The sequence below is a fragment of the Gallinula chloropus genome (genome assembly GCF_964237585.1).
Source record: "Gallinula chloropus genome assembly, chromosome: 11".
Lineage (NCBI taxonomy): Eukaryota > Metazoa > Chordata > Aves > Gruiformes > Rallidae > Gallinula > Gallinula chloropus.
In genome coordinates, this window is record NC_140096.1 from 19,482,893 (window position 1) to 19,506,990 (window position 24,098).

A 24,098-nucleotide genomic window follows, 5' to 3' on the forward strand; every position below is an offset into this window, starting at 1 on the left:
CACTTTACTATACGTCATCCTTGCTGGTACAACCTTCAGGAACCTTTCCTGTATGGGAAGCCACTAACATGGAAAAGAAATTTCTCTTTGATAAGTTTAAAACAACTAATCCCAAATGAACCAAGTTCAGTATATCAGTAAATTATGAAACATTTATTTGCATAGGCTGTATGAAACCTCTTCAAGATGAGGACCTAACAGGCTTTGTCATTGCTGGAGGTGTAGGCACCACAATACTGCCCCTTGAGCACCACCACCTTTCCAGGCTCACCTCTCTACCATCTTTTCTTCCCATCCCCAGACTGACCACAGTATTTCCTCTGAGCACAGCACTGCCCAAAGCTCTGGTGCAGCTTCTTTATCAACTAAAAGTATTTTAGTTAGGAGAACAGTGAATTCCCTCCCTCTGGAGAAGACCCCAGTTTATCCCAGAATGGAACTTTTACTATGGAAGGAAAAAAGTGTTTCCTAAGGGGACAAATGCTAACATTCCTCATTGACAAAACTCATGGGGTTATGTTCAGAAAAACTCCAACCTGATGCTTTTGGTAGCTTTTCAACAGTTTCAAACAGACTTTTATATCAGAAAACTCAACTAAGTATCGAAGGTCTTCCTCTCTGCCTCTCCAATCCTTCCCACAGTATTTCTGAGGCCCCTTTCTCTCAATCTGGCATCCATGCCATGCTGAAAAACTGAGTACTTCTCATTCTTGTTTTACTCACAAATTAAGTTGCCTGTATTTCTGCAACATACTGTGTCCCAAGCACAACTGAAATGACATCTCTAAATCAGATGACTTTATTGCACAGTCACACATACAACATACATATATTCAGATAAAAATACTCTCTTTCAAAACACCAGCCTAAACACAGTTGTTACAGCCACTATGAGGTTACCGAGCTCTCAAAGCCCTGGCAGGGTCACGCCTCCCTTGTTCCAGATGCACCTCTTTCCCCATTTGGAGGAAAAAGCAGCATGCTACCACATGCCAGAGAAGTGGTAAGGGCATATACAGCTTATGGAAAATGGGTTCCTTCCCTGCCAGAAGCTATAACCACTCATGGGCCAGGATCCATCCACTCCACTATCCACAACTGGATTGCTAATGTGGCATGTACTCTATAAAGACGAAAAGCCATCTGGTGCTTGAATCTAGTCTGCTTCGATATAACCAGAAGCCTTTTATCATCTCAAGCCATTATGAAATTATCTCAGACCAATTCCTGGCAGACAGGTACCCACACAAGAGAACCAGCACCAGCCAAGATAAAACAAAATCAGAGACCGCACAGACCACACTGTCCTTTACTCGCAGAAACTGCCCTTTAGGTCCATAGTTGGGCTACACTGGAAAAAACCAGGTAGGAACCCAAAGCTGCCTTGCAAATTTACAAATATATTACTTATTAATTTTACCATTAAATCATTTTGGTTTTCAATTCTGTGCTTTATATTTCCTGCACTTTCTCAGAGTGCTTCAGCCCATAGGGCTGCCATAAACAATACCTTTGAGAGCTTTTCATTTTAAGCCAGAGGAAAAGATGAAAAGTTAAATCACTTACTGTTCCCTTCCCATTGGTTGCAAATTGATTTTATTTACAGAAACATGCTTGCATTGCAAAAAACCACTCAACACATACAGTAAATAAGTCACTACATGAAAGTCTAATGTCACCTAGTAGCTACCTATCCCTCTGAAATAGACTGGAGTCATAAAAACCTAAATACAAATTTAGTTGAACGCTTATTTTTCTCCTGCTTACAAGAGGTCAATCAATACTATCAAAGAGAAAAAATAGCTTGGTTGGTCCTGATAAAAATTAAGAACATATATTCCATGCTGCTCCATGCTATTAAAGGCAGACAGGGTACTTAACACACCAACCATATTTTTCTACGTCCTTTCAACTTGAGAATTGCAAGGCACAGAACAAACATCGGTAAGTTATTAGCTTCAGTCTTCTGGTGAACTTCATAAGAGTAACATCAGAGCCTGAAGCAATACTACTACTGTCAGATCTCATAAGCTAAACAGGGTCAGGCCAAACAGGCACTTGGATAAGGCACCTCTGAGGATCACGTAAGTGCAGCAAGAAATAATGCTGACAATTCAGTAGTGAGCACTATGCCTTCCACAGCAGAACTTTTCCTCTCAGATACTCAGCCACAAGTGCCATGTAGTATAAACCAGCTCTGCAAGGTGACAACATTGCACTGAGAAAACATAACCCCAATCCCCACCTAAAGTTACTCCAGTTCACCTATTAAATTTCCCCAGTCATTCCAAAGGAACCACATAGTCATTGCTCCCTACTCTGATGCTTTTCTTTTGAGACAAAACCTTAGTCAAGATTTGCAGTGTTTCCCTGGGAGGGTGGGAAGGCTGCATTTTTACTGAGTAAAGAAATCTCCTCACTCCTATATATCTATTTTACCATTAGCAAAATGGTTTCAGGGGCAGTGTTATTCTGTGTCTGTGCATCTATCTGCCTATGTTTTATTAATAAAGAAGAATGAGCATCCAGCCTACACTTTCATGATGAAGGAAGCCTCTTTTATATAGGAAATGAAAATGTACAGGTTTATTTCAGCGGCTGTGCTTCACCTCACTGTTGTGGGCAAAACCCCCACAATCCTATCATTTTTACTAAATCACCTTCACTACTGAAAGCACAATACACTTAGAGAATGTGGTTCAGCAGCACACAAAATAAAAGGCTATTCTTAAAGTGGGAGCTCATATCTGACATTTACAGTATAAAGTAAGTGATGCAGCAAGCTGCAGTTGCTGTGCACAATGACAGAACATTGGATAAACGAGCAACTGATAACAAGTGTGGAAGCCTGGGCTGTCCACATCAATAAATTAGACAATACCAAATAATCAATGCTACAAACTGCAGACTACTGACTTAAAGTTGAAGGAAAATACCTAGATGATTTTCAAGAACATGACAGAGAACTAAGGGGCATCACAGGTCAATAAAAACTAATGCTATTTGCCATTCTAATTACTCTGCATGTTCATGAGCTGGGAAGGCAGTTTGTGAAGCTGTAAGTAAAGCGCCAAGAGTACTGACACTATATATAATTCATAGACTGCAGCATATTGCTACATTTCTCATTGCCCTTAGAACTTGTACTTTCTCTGGGAAATATGGAGGTAATGCTTAATGTTTATCTTCCAAACTCATTTTTCATGAGCCCTATATTAACAGGTCACTGGTGAATGGGAAAGTCATCAGTCTGGATTGTTTGAGGGACCAGAAATGAAGGAGCTTTTATCCTTGTGAATATATTGCATTGTCACTTCAACAGCGACACAGTTCACACAGAAACAATGAGTGAGCACGTGCATCCTTCCGATACTGTCCAGATCCTCGGCTTACTGACTCTGATGAGGTGCTCTTGAAACCAGAGTGGGGTCAATTTATCAGGACCTGGCTGGGTGGCAGGTGAAAAGGAGATGTTGGAAGACAGAACGTGACTGCCTGTGTCACTTCTTCCAGGTGAATGGGCACCCACATTGTACTGATACCTGGCTCTGGATTGACTTTTCCTGTTGACTCTTTGCGGACACAGAAGTTCCTGCAGATTTATGTTGGGGCTTTGCATGGTTCAACAAGGAGGACTCTGAAAGAGGCAGAGAAATTGCTCTACTTTCCAAATGTGGTCAAAGGCAAATGACCACATTTCTCTTTCTGGATCACACTGGGTTTGCCTGAGGTAGCTAGAAAAATTAAAGCCACTATAGAAATTAGTGGCTATTAAGTGTGCTTTTACTACCAAATCGTGCTTAGCTGTCTACAGCAGTTAATGGGATGCTGCTGGCTAGACACGTAACAAGTCAGAATCTGAATTAAAGGCTTAAGATAAATACTTTACTGTAAGTAACAGAAACCTAATATTTACAAAACAAGGACCTTGAGAAAAATTAATACAAATCACATAAAATATATCAAAAGAAAACCCTAATTTTTGGCACTTCCTATATGTAGCTTTAAATAGACAGTTATTTCGGCAATGGTTTGAGAACCCAGCTGTGAAATTAATTTCCTGGTCTTTAAGTACTGTATTTGTCAGCAGTGAACCCATTTCTGGCTTGGTTTCTGTCACAAAAAGGAAGGTTTCCTTTAGAAAATCAAAATACTGTTAACACATGATGAATCATTTATATGAAAATGCAGCTGAGGAAATGTTAAAAACAGTATCTCTACTAATGTTTTGAAAGTTTGGGACTCTCAGTAAAAACTTAATTTGTACAGGTTTTTCTCTATCATTTGCATTTATTTAATGAAAAAGTGACTCCCTGATTGTGTTAAGATATTGCAAACAGGGAGAAGAGATGAAGTCTTGCTATGGAAATGTGTAAGTCATAGCAGCAAGAAAATGTCACTTCAGATATGATGTAAATGTTATATATTTTAACATGTCAACATTAGGAGGGAACGGGAGGGATTTTCTGTTCCCAGACAGCCCGTAGTATCTCTCCCAGAAGTAGAGAAGTTCTGCAGATCTAACTTGTTCGCTTTGAGATTTCTCTTCTGAATCAAAAGGATCTCCTTTTCACAGATATTTGAACTGCAGCCACAAGCAGGCTGCTCTGCTCTTTGCCTTTTGTTTTTGTAATTGTTTTTCCCTCAACAATAGTTTTCTCTAGATTTCTTTTTAATTTATACTCTTTTGCACTCAAGTATTAGTAAAAGTTCTGTTACAAAAAAAGATTAAAAGGTGTTCTCCAGAAGGAAAGGAAGTCCTGCTACCTCTACCACTATAAACAGTCCATCGACAGATGACATGTACCAACACCATGAACTAAAGAGGAAATATAAATCTCTATGAACATTTCCCCAGCTTATTACCCACTCTAACTCCTTATGCTGTATTTGATGAAAATCTGAAAATATAAACTTCATTTTGAGCTCAGCAGTTTTAGTCAGCTAATCATTGTATCTTACCTTGTGACACTACTGAAGAATTATACTTAAAGCCCAATGAGCCCCCTTCTCCCTGCATCCTCCCAAGGCTGAGGCATGAGATATGACCACACATCAGCCAAGGAAACAGGGTGCAAACATGTGTCACCCCCTTACTTCGGAACCATTTTGCACAGAGATTTGCTGTCAGTATTACTAAGTACAGGAGGAAGTTATGGCTTATGGATAAAAATAGCTGGTTTACTACAAAATTGGGCTCTAAAGTAGAACGTGCCAATGTTCTCTGCCTGCACTCCGGCACTCCCTGTGAAGTTACGGAGAGCAGAAGTTGGGCCTTCGGCTGGAAACAGCACATTTCCTGCCAAGAGTGAGCTCTAGCTAGAGCACTCGCATGGGATACGATGGGGGACAGGCACCCTAGGCCATATGTCAAAAGTGGAGAGGACTGCCAAGCACCGAGAGGGAACTGAACATTGTTCATGGCGGGAAAGAAGGGCTAACGCTGCCAAGCCACGAGAGAAAGGAGAGGAGGGAAAGCACGTTCCTGGGCCCAACAGCTACTGACAGCACCACGTTAGATGTGATACAATCCTGGTGAACCCTAAACAGGGGAATTTTTTCATTTGGAGATGCAGAGCTAAAAAAAGAGCTCTCTAGAAGGAGCAGCTGTTTCCAGGAAAAGGGAAACAGTTCCAAATGCAGCAGACACTTCCCATCCCCGTCAGCACTGGCCTTGCAAGTACGTGAGGAGGAGCAAAGCCCGAAGGCCAGGCGAGCTCCCATCAACCACACATGACCACATTTTACCTTGGAGTGCTTTTCAGTCTGTTTGGTCAGAAAAATTCAGAGGCTGCTTTAGGCTTTCCTTGAAATGTTTTCTGCTTTATTTGAGACAACAGGCACTCTGACCCATGTTTGAAAATACAATAAATAATATAAATAATGGGGGAGGGGTGGGCGGCAGCTAGCAGCTCTCAATAGATCCACTGGTAAAAATTGGCAATTAAAATAGCCCTGCAGCTCCCAGACCCCAGGAATTAGGCAAAATGTGTGGTGCTGCCAGGAACTAGAGTCTGTATTAGGTGAAATATTAATTTTAATTTAAAAAAAATTGAAGAAAATTTTTAATTGGAACTATCAAAACACCTACTTTGAGACGTGCTGAAAGATTCAAGTAAGATACACTAGAGACTGTAAGTATTATTAAATTTATACACCCACAAATCACATTATAATCCATCAGCTCACAAAAAAAAAATAACTTCGACAAAAAATAGTAAGAATATAAAATGTTGCAACATGATCTTTGATGTATAAATTACTTAAACTGAAATGGCTGTTATTTCCACAGTGCTCTAATTGACATGTTATTATCCTATTTGTTGATAAAACGGTGGTAACAAAACAGCTATTTCATCCCATCCCCCAAAGAAAAGGATCCTGAGCTTAGACTATGAAGGAGTAACAGGGGAGTGAGAGCACACCCAGCCTCAACCAGGACCCAGACACTTTGGCCTCCCTGCACAGCACAGTACAGGCAGAGATGTCAGAGTTACTTTGGGTACCAAAAGCCATACAAATACGTGAACTGGCTCTGCTGAAAAAGTTCCTTCAGAATTAACTTAGGAATCCCCACAGATCAGAGCTTTGTCCTTTGTACCTCTCACTGCAGGAAACTCTGCTGAATACGTTCAGTTCATCCAGGTTTATCCCTTAGCCACCTGCTTTTTTAACCTGTGTCTTACGTCCCCTTGCTTTTATGTATATCCAACTCCCATCCACACAATGACATCCAGAGCTCAGTGACCTTTTAGAGCCAAACTGTGTTTTTGGATAAGTAACTACTTGAGCAATACTGAAGTATTTCATAAATTCATTGCCGATTACTAAACTGCATGTGCCAAAACACGGTGCCACTGGGATAGAATCGTAATTAAATGTTCTCAAGTTTTTAAGCAAATAACAATTCCTATATTTTGCATTCTAAAAGTAAATCCCTTACACTAGTCTGAATTCCAAGGGACACGTTTCAGTTCAGTTGAAATAAGCTTTTCATTTCTCTTAACACTTTCTGTTGTGGCTTTTATAGAAACTGTCAACAGCCAAAGCCGTTGTCAGTCAACATGTCATTTGTATGATCCCAGTGACAACACTTTACCTGCTGTTCACTGCTAAGGCTTAGGGTGCACTTACAGGTGACTGCAGGTGTAAATTTGTACAGCTCAGCACCCAGGCTCCCTACAAATAATGTAAAAGAACATACCCGTTTTACAGACCATGTGCAGAAAATGCAGAGAATGTGCAGGCAACCAACTACCACCAGATAGTAGAGGCACTTTTAGCTCACATCCTCGTTTTTTCTGTGGTAGCTTGTCTCTATCCCTAGAGCTGCTGGAAACTATGAGTAATCGTTTACATTTTTTAATCCAATTCACCCCCTTGGCTTAACAATAGCAAATCACCATCAACTCCTTGTGCTAATAAAGGGGTCCCAAACACACAAACAAAATCTAGCAACAGCAGCCGTGTAATTTGAAAAGTGAGCAATGTAATGAGATTTGAAAGAATTTAATTGAAAAACTATGAGCAAAGAGCAAATTCAGGCAGAATCATTCAATTCATGTAGCCATGTGGAATAATTTGTCATTTACGATGGTCAAAACAAATACTGATGCATAAATGACTTTTAGGAACAGCCAGGCATTTTAGCAGCCTATGAAGAATATGACAGAGAGAGGTTGAAGGAAACTTGGAGGACATGGCTGCTGGACAGAGTGGTCCAGTAATTTCTGTGTGCTACTCCAATCCATCATGAGCAGTTTATGAAGCTGGTCAGATGGCCACCTTCTGCTGTCAAAGTGGAAAATAATTCACCAATACAGGTTCACAGATCACCTCCTTTCACAGGGAACAGAAAAAACAAGGCAACCTTTCCCACCAGCATAGCTGCCTGCAGAAAAGCACATCCCTGCAAGAGAGCCCTATCTGCCAGGGGACACCTGGACCATGCTGTAAGAGCAGATCTTGCTCCTTTCACAAGGGTCACTCTTTTCCCAACCTCCAGCATGCATCTGCATACACCTTCTTCTAAACCTGCTTCCTTAAAGACCAGTGTTCCAAAGCAAAAAGCAGTGCAGAACCAGCAGTTAAATATAGCAGGCATTTTTCTCATTTGCACCTTTTCTTCCCCAAGACTCTTGAAACATTACTATGTGTCAGAGTGAGACGGTTGGAAGGGCTGGGGAAAGCAGGAGGTTGCCTAGATTGCAAATGTAAACATGACTTTTTATGTTTACATTTTTCTTTTTATCTGGAGAGTGTAATCATTCCTCAACAAACACTGGCATTTCACAATATTAATTAAAATGCTTATGATTTCTGACATTGCTGAATACTGGTATTTTTATTAAAAATGAATTAAATTCTGATATTGTTGATTATCTGTAACTTTATATTAGTATGTTAATTTATTTCTACGTGGGTGCACTCTAATTTATTATCTAATCAAAACCCAAGTCTCTGTTACATTTTTAGGCTAGAGAACCCTGGGTCACGCTAACTAATCTCATTTGTTTGTCCACAGCAAAGCTACAAAGAGGCAAAGTGAAAACATGCATCTATACAGTTATTTTTTCTACATACACTGAAGGGTTACATATTACTTGCTAAGTGATAACGCTGCTGTCGTGTTTCTCCAGCAAAAAAGGCTGACAAGACTTGTTTCACATCTGTCTGCATAATATAACAAACCCATGAAGAACTAGTGATGAAAAAGCTGTTTTGTTGACAATCTATTATTGTTAAACGCACCCAAACACCAAGATTTAGGCATTGCTCATTAGTGCTGTATTGTACCTCAGGATTTTGTCCCTATAAATACTTTGTGTCAAAATATTTTTCAAATATATTCTAGGCTACAAGCCCTTTCTTTACAACCCCAAAGAGCTATGCCCTCTGAAGCCTTTTATCATCTCAATCACACTTGCACACACCCTAACCATCAAAGCCACACGGTTACATTGCCAGCCATTTACATTGCATTGGTGCTTCAGAGATTTCTTTCTTATAAATTATCTCAAATCACAACTTAGTTGCAGAAAGAAGTGAAGGAGTAGGAACTCCCCTTCTACCTCATAGATGAGATGCTGAGATGTTGCGTTTCAGTCTGCAAAATGGTGAGACCACGTCTGGAATACTGTGCCCAGTTCTGGGCCCCTCAGTTCAAGAAGGACATAGAGCTCCTTGAAAGACCACCAAGAGCCACAAGGCCACTAAGATGATGGAGTGGAACATCATCCTTATGAGGACAGACTGAGGGAGCTGGGTCTCTTCAGCTTGCAGGAGACTGAGGGGTGACCTTATTAATGTTTATTAATATGTAAATGGAGAGAATCAGGAGGCCAGAGCCAGGATCTTCTCACTGAAGGACAAGGGGCAGCGGGTGCAAGCTGGAGCAGAGGAAGTTCCATGTGAATGCAATGAGAAACTTTTTCACTGTGAGGGTGACAGAGCACTGGAACAGACTGCCCAGAGAAACTGTGGAGTCTCCTTCTCTGGAGACATTCAAACCCTCCTGGATGTGTTCCTGTGTGACTGGTCTAGGTGATGCTGCTCTGGCCAGGGGGGTCAGACTAGATAATCTTTCAAAGTCCCCTCCAATTCCTAGCGTTCTGTGATTCTGTGAGTGGACCTGAGAAGAGCCATGGCTGAGGTCCTTGCTGTCCCTGTGCTCCCTTGCACAGCCACAGCCCCTCAGGCAACTGACAATGGCACAGGAAGAAGTTAAGGTAGCACCTTCAATGACTCTGATGACTTCAGTGGAAGTTCACTTAAATAATTGCTGGATAACTGATAAGACCAGGGCTTTGCCCCTAATTAAAAGTCTCACCTAGCAGAATCTACCTGAAATAAATGCTTAAGCAACACTAACACAAATACCAAATACACAGTCATTCTTCACTTAGTCCACCACTGCTCTCTTGTCTGTGATTAACTTTGATCAGGCTGCCTTGGGGGATCACATCTTCAGTAAAGCTGCTGCATTAGTCTTGGATAACATTAACTCTTGTTACCTTTTCCAACCTCAAGTTAAAATGGTGCTTCTGGGTCCTGTACCTTTGAATTTTCCTGAAGCTTTCCAGTATCCCAACTTCTGCTACAGCAGCACCACATGTATTCTGATTTCAGGCTTCACTCTTTAGATTGCCCATATTGCATTTACCTATGAACAGTGTTTATTTTATATCACCATTTCCCCGATTACCAGAATCCCCCAAAAGGACTGAAAGCCACATAGACCAGATTTGATGCAACTTTAAAAAAGGAAAGATCCTTGTCTTACAATCATGCAACAAAGTAAATAACTTAATTGACCTAACTGGCATTTCAAGTACCATGTACTTCAGCCAATGTCTGAAAGACCACAGGGAATCTAACCCAGCCCCCTCTCTCCATGGCAGTGCAGCTCCCCTTGCTCAAGTGAGAAGTGGAGTTGCCTGTTTTACTTTCAGAGTAGCTCTTTAGAAACAATTCCAGGTTACCATGGCTGCTAGCAGTGGCCAACGGGGTCTTGCTGTTGAAAATCTGTATTGTTAGAGGAACTCAGGCTCTTGCCAATAAATGCCAATTCGGGCATGTTAATAACTAACAGCATTACAAGGTTCCTGCAGAAGAAAATAGTAGGCAAGATCATTTTCTCCACATCTGCATTGCAGGCTAGCAGACAATTCTACTGCAGCTTTGGTGGCAAGCCCTCAGCAGTAGTTGCTAACAACAATTGATAAAGACCATCAGGTTCAGCAGTCTGAGCCCCAGTCCCATCCTAGCTCCTCCTGGTACAGTATTTTGATGAGAACTCAGAACTTTCAGACACATGAATATCATGGTCCAGCACACTGCCAATCCCGCTCAAGACAGACATGGGCATACTGGAACAAGTCTGTGAACGGCCACGAAGATGATTAAGGGACCGGAGTATCTGTTTTACACGGAGAGGCTGAGAGCTGAGGTGGATTTGGTCCAAAGAAAGCTCATGGGGACTGTACTCACACCTGGTGGGAGGGTGCAAAGAAAATGGATCCAGACTGTTCGCAGTGGTGCCCAGGGAAAGAGTAAGAGCCAGTGGCGGCACAAACTGAAATAAAAGAAATACTGTTTAAACATAAGAAAAGGATATGGTTGAAGTCTGTGACAACCTTTCCAAGTGATGTTGTGTAGTCTGCATTCTTGGAGATAATCAAAATCTGTCTGGGCCTAGACCTGGGCAACCTGCTGTAGCTGATTCTGCTTGAGCTGGGAGTCGGATGGGCGATTTCCAGAGGAGTCTCCAAACTAGATCTGCACTAGCCCCAGGGAAAGCAAACTCTATGGATGTGTGTGCCAAAAACTACACCAGTATGTAGTTTTCTTTCTGGATCCAATGAGATATATTCTTCAACACAGTCCCTGAGGAGTAGTATGTCATGTACCTGCTCCCAGGCTGTGATCTGATCTCACTCAAGTCCTCCATCTGACATGATCAGCCACACAACACAAGTAATCCTCTGCTGTTTGTCATATGAGTTTGCTTTGATCTCTCCCCAGTAAAGATCTAAATTTACATGTATATAAAAGTCACAAACTGAAACAAAACCGAAACAGGAGAAAGAAACTTCATGAAGCACCAAGCCATAACATAACATAACACATGCTTGCAGGGGTCTAAGTATTACATTTGTTATTCCAATGCATATTTTCAGGTTGTCATCTACACAAACTTACTCACCTATTCAACCTAGAGAGATTCAACGTGCAGACATATAACATATGTCTCCCAAACACCTAAATCTGGAAAAGGTGTTTACTACATATGTGCTCTTATAAAATAAAGGAAATTTAATTTAATATGAATTGCACATCTAATTACAAGGGGAACAATCTCCTGGTTCTCAAGCATTTTGCAAAAAGGAGAACACCTGTAAGTTCCAAATATATATTTTTAAGAATTCAGGTCATGAATATTTTAAGAAAACAAATAACCAATACATACTATAGTAAGTTTAGGACAAATTCATTAAATTGTGACATGTAAGTATACCACACTGTTCAAATAATTAAGAGAACACATGAGTTCTAGCAAGGCCATGATGAGAGAGGGAGCACAGAAGATCTGTTATCTAAAGAATATCCATCATGGGGAACTGAATTACATGGAGCTCATTTTCACTTTGTCAAACTTAGTTCATATTCTGGTTGAAGACCAGCATGCTACCTTGGATAGTAACTATCCACTAGGCAAATACTGTATCTTCATTTGACAGGTCTGGGGTCAAGTAGGTCAAATCAATATTTCAGAGTATTCTCCATGGTCAGAAATGGACAATAAAGAATCACATGATAGATGAATCTGGCACACCAGGAAAAGAACTCATTTAACACGAGGAATAATGTTAAGAATAGAAAAACGGATTTCAGTAAAAATGAAGGGAAGAATTGTATTTCAAGAAATATCATATGGACTAATTTATTGATATAAGTAGAATTTTACTTATTTTCACTTTTAAGTAGGACCCATCTTAATCAGTACGTTGAAACATAAGGAGACAGGAAAATACCTAACCACTTGTTCATATGATTTTGTGCAAAAGGCTGAAAAAACTCAACAGTTTTCAGATACTTGCAAAGTTCCACAGACACTGAAGGCAAAATAACATTTATAGATGTCATACTGCACAGTGGAATGGGACGGGATCAGGAATACATTGGTAAGCAACACCTTTTTGCCCAGTCATTTCTGATACCCAACAAAAAGAAAAATACTGTTGACTAATAGATTATTGCTAATAGGCTCAGAAACACACAATGTGTGACCTTCTGAGAAGCAGGTTACTTTTCCCCTGACAACCCCATGTTTCTAACTTCATTCTTGGAAAAGGTTGTGCCATAATCTTCACTAAAGACAAACCCCAGACTAGAGCACTTGATGATCATAAATTAAACCAAAGCTTAAAAGTATGGAACAATCACTCAAAAAACTCCCCAAACCCAACCCAAAAAAGGCTCAAGATGTCTGCTTTGTCTGTGACTTATTCTAGGATAAACCTCAGCAAAAGCCTGGTTTACAGCTTCAGTCAACCCTTCCTCTGTTTAGCACTGAAGACAAAAACGGAGTCTGAATTACTTCCATTGTAGAGGGAGGACTTAGGTCCAACTCTATCTTCTGCTCTATAACCTGCATTTCCAGAGTTTGTGCAGAGCAAAAGGTAGAAGTGTCTTCTGTGGAATTTTAATTTTTCATGATATAAGTTCCTCTAGTTTGGGACTGTCTGGCTATTGGGATTTGGTTTCGACTTATTTTTATTGAATAGATTCACTGACATGTGAAAACCACTTTTTCCTTATTATTTCAAAACTTTATTTTAATACTGGCATAGAACAAAGATTCTTACCAGTAACCTTCAATTCAACCGTTCTCCGTATAAGCTTGCCTTCAAACTTCAGTTCACAGGTATAATTTCCTCCATCTTCTTCCTGGACCTCTTGTATTAAGAGAGTATTTCCCTTCTGAATTACAATGCTTCTCCACATTTTTGGCTTACATTCCTGCAGGAAAAAAAAACAAACATTGCCAAAATTACCCAGCTTGTATGACATAAGACAGTGTTGCCTGATCAGACGTTCAGTATTATACATAAGTAAACAACCATCTCGATACATTTTGCAATTTAAATTCAACTAGAATTTCAGAAAACACACAGATCTGAAACTAGAATTAATTTGAAGACAGAAATTAAACACAAATGTTTTAAAGGTTCAGTAATTCCCACTGTATCACACGGGCCATGTTTAATACATGGTGCCCTGAAGCAATAGTTAAGTAGCTTCTCTTTTCCACAATGAACAACTGCCAAGACCTCTACTTTAGGGTGGACCATTAAAACACTTCTCTGTTTGAAGGGAGTAAGGACAACATCTGTTAAAAGCTAGCCTGAAGGCAAACTTTACACGCAGTCTCAGGCTACAGCCATTTACCAACAGAAGTAAACAGACAGAACAACAGCAGGTTTGAGAGCAAGATAATTCAGGAAGCTTGGTTTTCTTATGGTTTTGTTCTTCTCTGGCACCTGATTCAGCCTTTTCCCATTACCAGGCTCTTCACAGCATCAGCTGTACGTGTGTCTTCTGATGGAGTGCTTGGTATTGATGACCCACAGCGCTCTCTGACTGTGCCAGGCAGACCTTAGCTCTTACTTGGCAGATTTAGGTTCATCACTATGAATTGTGATCCTACTGGAACTGCATTTGAGTCCTCCTGTACAGTGTGATACAGTGGAAGAAGAGGCTTTCCCTAACATACTGCATCCTGGCAGCCAGATCAGTCACCTTCCACTCTAGCAGTACTCATGATTGAATACCTCACACACTGAAAGCACAGACACAATCTGATCACCGTCTCTCAAATGGTATCTTCAGATTATATATTCATTGTGTCTCAATAACTGTAACATCAAGCCTGTTCTGCCTGCAAACAAAATCACATTACTCCCAGGTCTCTCAAATACTCAGTACTCCCAACACTTCTGGAGACTCTGGCTAACTTGGTACCCAAAGCACACAAAGGATCACAGGGCCTCAGTACCTTTAATGCCCCTCTAGCCCCTCTCTCAAGGTGGCAACATGGAATAAACTCTCAGACTCCACTTAAAAATCTCACATCAGGCTCAGCAGCTTCAGAGATTCATGTAAATAGCCCAGACCCATGCCCCACTCCCTGCTTGCCTGCAACAGCAATGTCAGAAACAGAGCAAACAGAACAGAACAAAGCTTTTGCCTCAGAAGGCACCCAAACAAAAAACCACCTTGACATGCAAATATATTCTCTGGCAGCAAGAGATCAGAATGACAAATGCAATTTCCTCATAGAAGTCCATACACATTCCAAATTCACAATGTCAGAGAATAAATTAAAAGATAATAATGAAGAAATGAAGAGATGGGGCTGTGAGCTTCCGGACTCACGCTTGAAACCGGAGCACTGAATGATCCCAGTCTCCAGTAGGGCAAAGTCAGTTCCAGCGTGGTCAGGTGTCCAATTCTGAACCCCTGCAATGCTACTGCTGGTAACAGCAGAGTGCTCAGGTTATCCTCCTGTTTCCCAAGCACTGGTGTAAGGGAAGCACAGTCTTGTCTTGTGACCTTTAGTCTAAACACTGATGACTAGAGAATGATCAGACCCCAGATCCCATCCTCTGTGCTGAGATCGAGCTTATTATTGTTACTGAATTGCCCTGACGTTTGCTGGGACTCAGGCGGGACACGGGCCTGAGCTGGGAAATGCCATTTACAGCCTTTCTGATTTGCACCTATATTTTTAGTCCTGTTGAAAGTACCAATCAGCCACCTACTTGGAGTAACTAAATCTGAACACTGGGGGAAGAACAGGATTAGGTTGTATTCAAACGTAATTTAGAAGGAATGCAATTCCCAGCACACACAAAGCAAGCATATTTCAGACACACACCTTTCAGTGCAGCACTGAAAGACCCTGTCATATGTCATCACTTCTCTATTCTCTATTTTATTTTTAAAAACATGGCAGCAAAAGTATTAAAGATAGATTTACATATGCTTTATATTTTTATACGCTACATGTTTGTAATAAGAAGGGCAACATCTTTATTGCTACAGAGATTAATGACTTAGCACAAACAATGCTTGTGCTGCTGTGGTTTTTACAGAGAGGAATTGTGCTGCTGGAATTGTACCACTAATTTCCTAATTGTTTCTTTTTTTATCGACTTAAACCACTTCATATTAAAAATTATTTATAGGCCTTTCTTTCCCAAATTTTAGCTAATTAATTTTTCTTCTACTGCCTATGTCGGCTTTCTAAACATATGTTGAGAAAGCCTGGTTTATTCTGCTTATTTTTCACAGACTAGTTCAACACACAAAACTCAAAGCAAAAAAGGGAAGAAGCTGGAAAATCGTATTTCTATTTTAAGCAAGTAAAATGGCTGAGAAACAAACCAATTAAAAAAACCAAAAAACAACTAACTAGTAGAAACAATCGAGATTTTACTGTCAGAGGTCTGCTAATTTCTCAAAAAAGTGCTGAATTGTACGAATATCACTTTTTTAACCAATTAATTGCTCTATTTTTCCTTTGCACCATGTTTGCCTGCTAGAAGAATCAGAAAGTTTGTCTTTCTAGCCTGCTTACTTTCCTTAGACATCTTAAATGTTTTGGAGTTTCCTCCCCCACCCCTCATAATTAAGTTGTGCACTATTATGCTGCTTTTTCGCTTCCTTGAAATTTAAGTGGCAGCACCTTAACAACTTGAGTCTTTTGTAGGTATCAACTACCTGTCCTTCACCTAACGTTTTGTTTTCACAGCCCTTCCTTCAACCCAGTAGTAGAAAAGAGATGGTGGAAGCGGATTAAGACTTCACACTCTAGACATAATATACCTTTTTCCTCTGCCAGCTGATTTTTCATGAAACTGTTAAATCCCATTGATTCAATCACGCCTTGACACACATATTTAGTTCAAAAAAATCCTCATACTTCTTGTCAAAACAGTTCTAAGAGGCGTAACGGTGCTGTGTATATATCAATGGCATTAATTGTGGAATTCTTTAAAAATAAATACTTCATGCAGTATAATTCTAGCTAGAAGTGAGGTTCATACCACTGTTAAAACAAATCCTCACAGCAAATGTTTTATTACTTATCGAGTGTGCATGTGAAATCTAGTCAGGCATAATTATTTTAAGAGCATGTTTAAATTACAGTTAGCTCCCTGTAAATTGATGCAATTATTGGCTCAGATTCATTAATCCCTCCACACAGTGAAGCCTTCTGGAAGGCAGAGTGAGTCCTGCACATGGCGGGCTCACAACATTACTGATGGTATTTCATCGGTCACGAGTCCAAACTCCCCAACTACCAGCAAACTGGCAGGTTCTCCTGAATACAAGGACTTCTCCTTTTAGCCAAGGGTATAAGAAGGAACCTCAAGGATTTCCTCACATTTATTTATCTACTGTTCAGTTTTGGACAACTTACTCTCTGCCCCTGGATGAAGATCTCTAAATATTTCTGCATACTGAAAAGAAATTGTCTCCCACTGCCTCTGGAACAGATCTATACAAGAAGATGGCTGGTAACACCTTTGTGTACTTGTAGATCCCGAGTGCCATGACTGGAAACAGATGCCTTCTCCAGAAAATGGAAAGGTTCAGATCCTTAAGTAGAATGTCAACTTTACACTGCTCTTCAGGAGAAGGGACCTGCTTTTTGTTACACGTTGCCTCACACAGCATGATCTTAAGCCCCAGACTGTGGCTCGCAGGGTTACCACAGCACACACCATGTTATTCTGAAATCCAAGTAATCAGGTATTTTCTAGAAACTGGGGTTTTGCTGTAGCATATTTTTTCCAAACCCCTGTTTCAGGAGTAAGTTTCAAGCACTAACCTGACAGATATACCTTCTGTATAACATTAATAGTGACATTTCCCATTGCTGAGCTTCCTGACTCAGGTCCAGGTAACAGAGGTGTTGTGTAAGAACTGAAGTGATAGCACTGTACAGTTAGTTATGGATAAGGAGGTATAGGTAGTAGGCTATTCCACCAACGCCTCATTTCATTATCAAGCCAGATTAAAGGCTGTTGAATCTGACTGTCTCACTGTTATTATCCAATGACATCAATCCCGTTGCCTTTCACCATGGTGATAACCTGTCAAGTCAGCTGTCACCCTCCAGCCTGGTGTCACACAACCCAGCTAACGCATGTGGGTATATGGAACAAAGCCCCTTCCGTCCCCTGTCTTGGTCAGCACAAAGCATCACTGATGTGGGATTGCACGTGCACCTTCCTTACACTGATTTCTGCTCCACGACCCTTGACAGTATTCCTGTCAGACTGTTTTTGCTGTGTGCTCTTGAAATAAAAACAAATTAGATCTTTAGTGATTTGGTGTCCAGAAAATAGGTAGGTAGATACAGCAAGATTCAGCTTCTCTCTGATACCCTCTTTTCTTCATGATTTCAGACTTGACTGAATACATGTATTTCATGTACGAACAGCACTGAAGATATCCGCCCATATGCTGAGTGAAACAGCTTCAATGGCTGAAAGAAAAGCTTTGTTTATACTAACAGTAGGTTATGGCACATATTTTTCTACTATAAGATTGAACATGTGAGGTTTCTGTAAAAAATAGAAGTAGATGACAACTTTTATAATTGCTCTTTTCTGATGCAACCTGCTAAGGAGGAAAAAAATCTGCAGCTCTACCACTACTTATTTCACACAAAATAACTATATTTAAAGAATGTTATTAAGGTTGGCAAATCAAGCACTCAAAATCTAGAATGTAACTGTTTTGTGTGTTTCTGTCTTCATTGCCTGAACCAAGTTTGTCCTAAACCTGTTCTACCTTTATCCCTATGATCCAAACTCTATTTTCTATAGACCCCACTGAGCTCTTCCCCTTGACCAATTATTTCTTGTTCCCTCTGACTCTCAGCTCTTTATTCTTCTCCATTGTTTTCTGCAGCAACTCATACCCAAGGGCTTTTCAAATACCAGACTTTGGTCCAAGTCTAGACGATGGAGAAAATTTGCCAGAACTTGGCATTGGTATCTGATGTCTGCCTGGCACCTGGTATGTAGCTCCCATTTTCCTGGGGAGCTACAGAAACACTTCACCAACACATCTGCTGCTGAAAGTAGTGTGTGGTACTTGACAAGCCTTGGAGAAGGCACAGACAACCGAGTTGCCTGTGGAGTAGTAAAACTATCTATCAGCCCTCAGTTAAAATTAAATCAGCGAACCTCAGCAAAAGTAAAAGCATCTCCCTGAAACTACCCAGCAGACATTGGTAAAAATTAACAGGCCTTGTTAACATTACCCAATGGACTTCATAAAAATCAGCTGATGGTGCTGATACAACTTTGGATCCATTATAGCTTGCCTCCCTTTTGTTTCTCCCTCAGTACCAAATAGGGAGACATTCTACCAAGATGGAAACTAGTACAGAAACACAGTGGTTTGGGACATGTATCGCTGTTAGAGAAGAAGTCACGTGAACTCCTGCCCAGAACATCCTTTCTGTTGGACAAATTGCAGATTTCTGTTGGACAATGACTATCCTGGGTAGTTTTGCATGCATTTTAACGTTACTTCTGTAATACTGTGAGACCATCCTCCAGACCATCCTCCAAACTACTGTATACTCAGAAAAATGCCAAATCTAGGCCTCAGCCTGTTTTATGTAGTTCCAGCACAACAGCAATAAGACAGCAATAGTTACCTTGTACCACACCACATCTGGCTCTTCACCGGCTGTTTTGTAATCCTCAATATCAGGACAGGAGATTGTCTTTCTCTTAGTGACTTCTGATTTTTCCAGATATCTGATCTTGCTGTTGTAACAAAGCCCAGATTCATTCTCAGCTACAGTCAAGGACATGGACACCTTCATGCAATACGTTGAGTTTCTACAGAGACAGAAAAATGTGTTCATTTATCTTACTTCCTTTCTACCATGTTCATTTCAGCACAGTAAGTTTCTTTGTTAAGCTCTTATGTTCACAAACACTTCAGCAACACATTCAAATAACAACCATCATGCTGTGTATTTCCAACACAGAGCAATGACTAGAAAATGTAACGGCTCATTTCTGGTTTACTATGAAGAAGCCTCTAGAAATTTTGTTGACAAGTGATCTAACCCAGCAGAACTGCTCTTTTGAACTTGCAAGTCTACGAACAGAGGAACTTGTTGGCACCTCAAATGTTGGTCAGGATACACCACCCCTTCTCCCCTGTGTGTCATAAACACTCCTCCTCTCCCTCTTTCTCTCCCACCCTCAGGGGATTTCACTCTAGTATGTAGTGCTATACATTTGAGAAAAAGGGTTACGAATCGGATGTTAAAGCACATCATCATGCAGGAAGAATTCCTTCTCCTGAAAGAACTGCTATATAAAATCCTACAGCATGTGATACTGTGGTGGGTCGACCTGGACCAGTTGCCACCTACCCAGCTGCTCTCTCACTTCCCCATCAAAAGGATGGGAAGGAGAAAAAAAGATTAAAAAGCTCATGGGCTGAGAAAGCAACAAGGAGCAGACTTACCAATTACCATCATGGGCAAAACATACTCAACTTTGAAAAAATTGTTTTAAATTAAAATAGCTTTGGATGGTAAAAAGGATGAAAAAGCTCCAACAGATTCACTTCTCCTCCCTTTTTTACTCTTCTCCCTCTGGAGGGGCACAGGGGCGGGGATGGGAGTTGTGGCCTGTCTATTGCTCCATCATGGGCCCTCCATGGCTGCTGTTTCGGTCTGGAGAACCAGCTCCCTGGAGTCTCCCCACGGCCTTGGGGCCTGGAATGCCTCCTCCCTCCCTGCCTGGGCTGCTTCTCACACTTTCCCCTCACTGACCAGCAGTATTTTTTCCTGTCCTGAAACACCTTTTCCCGAAGGTGCCACGGGCCTGGTTGAGGGGCCTGGCTCTGCCCTGAGGCGGGGCCACCAGAACCAGCCCCTGGCACAGGGCAGCCCCTCGGCTCTCCTCAGAGGGGACCCTGCAGCCCCAAGGCCAGAACCTGTCCATGGGCACCCACTGCAAATGTGAAGTCATCAGAATGGTGGTTATATGAGTGCATTTTGGCCTTAAAATCTTGAAAATGTAATCATTTAGCACATCAAACCACTGCCTGCTCTATCAGTACAGAACCCTGACAGAGTTAAATCCAGGTGAGCAGATTGCAAGCTACACCTAGTTTTTCTTAATATCAGGGTAGGATAAACACAACCAGCCCAGCTCCTGTGCCCCACAATCAAGAAAACAGGATTAAACTGAATTCCTTCAGACTTGCATCTTTAACAGAGCTATCAGCCACACAATAAAAAAAAATCCAAATGAGTGTTTGTCGTGGTGTTACTGTGAAGCATTTGCACTTCGCACCGGATCACTGCAGCCCAGGCTGTCAGCTCCTGCCCTTCACTAGGTGTGATGGCAAACAGAGTCTTTTAAAAGCAAACTACAAAGTACAAGCGACAATATAATGAGGCTCTTCCTCCCATCATGCATCATTTTGTCATTTTAATTGACTGCGCCACAACCAAAAAAGCCTGGAGTAAAACCGACATGCTGGGTGGTTGTTCCATCAAAGGGAGCTGTGGAGAGCTCTTGCAGGAGATACTGCCACTTTGCTGTTGCCTCTTCCATCGCAGCTCTGCTGCAAACTGGGTTGGCTGAGGCAAGAGGGTGTCAGGGCAGGCAAAAACTGCCCTGTGCACTTGGAAAGAGATCATCAGTCAAACCCTGGCACTAACGACTCTGGCTGCTTACTCCCTCAGGTTAGACTCATGACAAAGCTTTTAATTTTTAAAAAATTAATAAATCCAACATGCTCCCTAACAAATCTTCTCTTATGCAACGTTTTAACATGTCACTCTGTCAAGTGAGCCTGCAGTTAGGAAGAAAATGAAAAGGTCTACAGGGACGTTTCATCACATCTCTAAGCGTCATGTCAAACAAGCACTGACAAAACACTGTGCAAATGCCTTCTTGTCAAAGGTGTGCCACGAGCAGGTGTTTGTGGAAAGAAGTATTTGCAAGGCAAATCAACAGCAATCTGCAGAAACCTCCCATTTCCAGCATTGTTAAGAGTTACGTACTCAGCAGAACCACAGCCTTCCCCCTTCCCACTCCCTACTCGTCAAAACATCACCTATTCATTCATGTAATAAAGTCCCTGGGTATTTTCTCTGTTCCTCACCTCGGAGTGGGAAGGCTCGCTTTGCATGCGGCCATGATGTAGCTGAGATTGCAGCTGAGAGGCTTTAAAAAAGCCTCATCCTCAAAAACTACACAAAACACATTATTTTACTGGAAACAGAAGTTCTCTGGACTGAAAAAAAATGCATCATTTTGGGTGGGCTGTTCAGAAATATTTATATGATTTACAGGACATAGGTCAACTTTCTCCCAGCTACTCACTTTTGAAAAAGGTTTCCTTTTTTCTGGGAAGAAATCAAAACATAGTTGGAAAGTTTCAAAGCATCTAATTCAGCACTGACAATCCAGAAAATATGGATACAACCACTCGGTAAAATCAATAGTAATTAATGAGTAAAGATTATTTAACTTTCCTGAATGACTACAAGTATTACTGAGTGCAAATAAGGTCAAATGTGCTGAGTAACAATGATCCAGGCTAATCAAGAGTAATGACTTTGAATAGTTGTCCATTACTTGGTGTTATTTAAAAGCACTGTATTTTCTGCTAACAATCTTGCATTATTTAGTTTATATTTTGAACAGTGCTGGAGGCTACTTCTATTTAAAATGCTTCCTGGAACCACAACCTAAAAATGGAGTATTCTTTTCATTAGTTACAATTAGAGTTGAGTAGAATTGAGAAAACCAAGTGCCTGGTGAGCACTATCACTTTTGTTCACACTCCATGACAGAGACAATAAATCTATTCAGGCTCATGATGAAGAAAGCTCTCACTAAGCCAACAGCAATAGACTTGAAAGCTTTATGAATGCTTCTTCACCAGCCACTCACGTTAGTGCTACTGCTGGTAATTCAGAAAAGGGCAAGTTGGGCAGGAATTCCAGTGAAGGAAGCAGCAGCCTTCCTTTCATCTAGTCAGCCTGGGATAATGGTTAGATTTCTGTCATGTGCAAAAGGAAACAGCAGTTTGATCAGCCTCACTGTTTTTCTCAGTTTTGAGGCAGAAGCCCAGGAGCTGAAGGTTGCAGAAGAGGTGAACCATTCCTACCTGAGCTAGGCAAGCTGTTCCCCAGGATGGGATGGATTTCATGGCTCAGTCCTCTGAGCAGGTGATAGGTTTGTGCTGACTTTGCCTTGGAGACTCCCATGGGTACCATTTTTTGTCAGTTCAAGTGCTATGAGCTGGAGCTTGCTAAAATGGTACATTCCCTTGGTTTTATGCAGAAGGTTGCCATAGAATTGACCATGTTCATTCTATGCAGGAATTAGTAGATAAACCTGTTAATTCCCATATATAGAGAAAAGGACTGTAATTCGAACTGTAGTTTTCAGAAAAGGGTACATTTGGGTTCACTGGCACATGGGAATGGGCTGTCTTCTCTCCCTTGTGGGGCCTGGGGCATGAGGGGGTCTCCAGAAGGTGCAGCTCGAGCAGCTCAAGGAAGGGACTGCAGTTTTTACCACCTGGGGAAACAGACAGGAAGATTTTGGTGGTGACCACAATGCAAGTCATGGAAGTGATGGGAAATCACCTACAGACATGATGGGAAGGATCCAGTTCTTTCCTACCAGTCATTTTCAAGCCCCATGTGTCCCCTTGATGAGCTGCACTGAAGGTGTTTATGATAAGGGACTTTAAGATGTGAAGACTGAATAGCATAAATCCTGTTTGTTGCTTTTCTTCTTTTCAAAGCTAAACTGGTGGCCTATGAATTATAAAAAGGAAGATCCACTTTTCAGTACATGGCCATGGAGCCTGGTGAGGGAGGTCAATGTTCCCAGCACTCTGCAGCCTGGCAGGAAAGGTTACATGGAAGTGTTTAATGAGGAAACCCAGAACACTAGAAGAACAATAAATAACAAAAGTAAAGCATGTAACCACCCAGGTTTTGCTTTCAGAATTGGTAGCACAAATGAATAAAAAGGAAGCATCTTCCAGGTGGATGAGAAAGATGCTGGATTGTCTGTAGTGGTGACTGCAGTATTGGGAGGCCAAGCAAGAAGAGCTGCATATGAGTAGAGAATACTGGAAGCCAAATGAACCCAGCAGACTGCAGACAGCCCACTTCCCACATGTAAAGGAAGTCTCAGGTCCAGAATCTGAAAGTGGGTCTTTTAATAATTTCTCCTTTTTTGAAAGGTTTCCAAACCATTTATTTTCCAGGGGAACTGATTTCCAGTGGATTCAGTTTCTACAGAAGGTAGTGGTCATCTGCAGAGCAGGAAGAGGGAAGAAAAGAAGGAATCACTCCACAGAATAAAGAAAATAAAACCCCAATGTGTTATGTTTTCACACTGAAACTAAGATTTCTAATTCCCTGTTTCAAGGGACTAGTTACAAACTCGGCCTACTCTCTCAACTGGAAATGTGAGGAAGGGTTTAGCTTCGCCAGAGTTCACAAAGCAGATTCC

At 41.2% G+C, this 24,098-nt stretch overlaps 1 protein-coding gene across 1 annotated transcript in view; it reads right to left on the bottom strand.

The window, feature by feature from the left end:
• The window catches only part of IL1RAPL2 (interleukin 1 receptor accessory protein like 2), a gene marked incomplete at both ends in the record, with an annotated part of 371,349 nt that overhangs the window by 154,103 nt on the left and 193,148 nt on the right, over positions 1–24,098 (bottom strand). The window contains 2 exons of the mRNA XM_084269161.1: positions 13,368–13,521; positions 19,244–19,430. Coding sequence (XP_084125287.1) covers positions 13,368–13,521; positions 19,244–19,430 — 341 coding nt within the window. The remainder of the gene's footprint in view (positions 1–13,367; positions 13,522–19,243; positions 19,431–24,098) is intronic.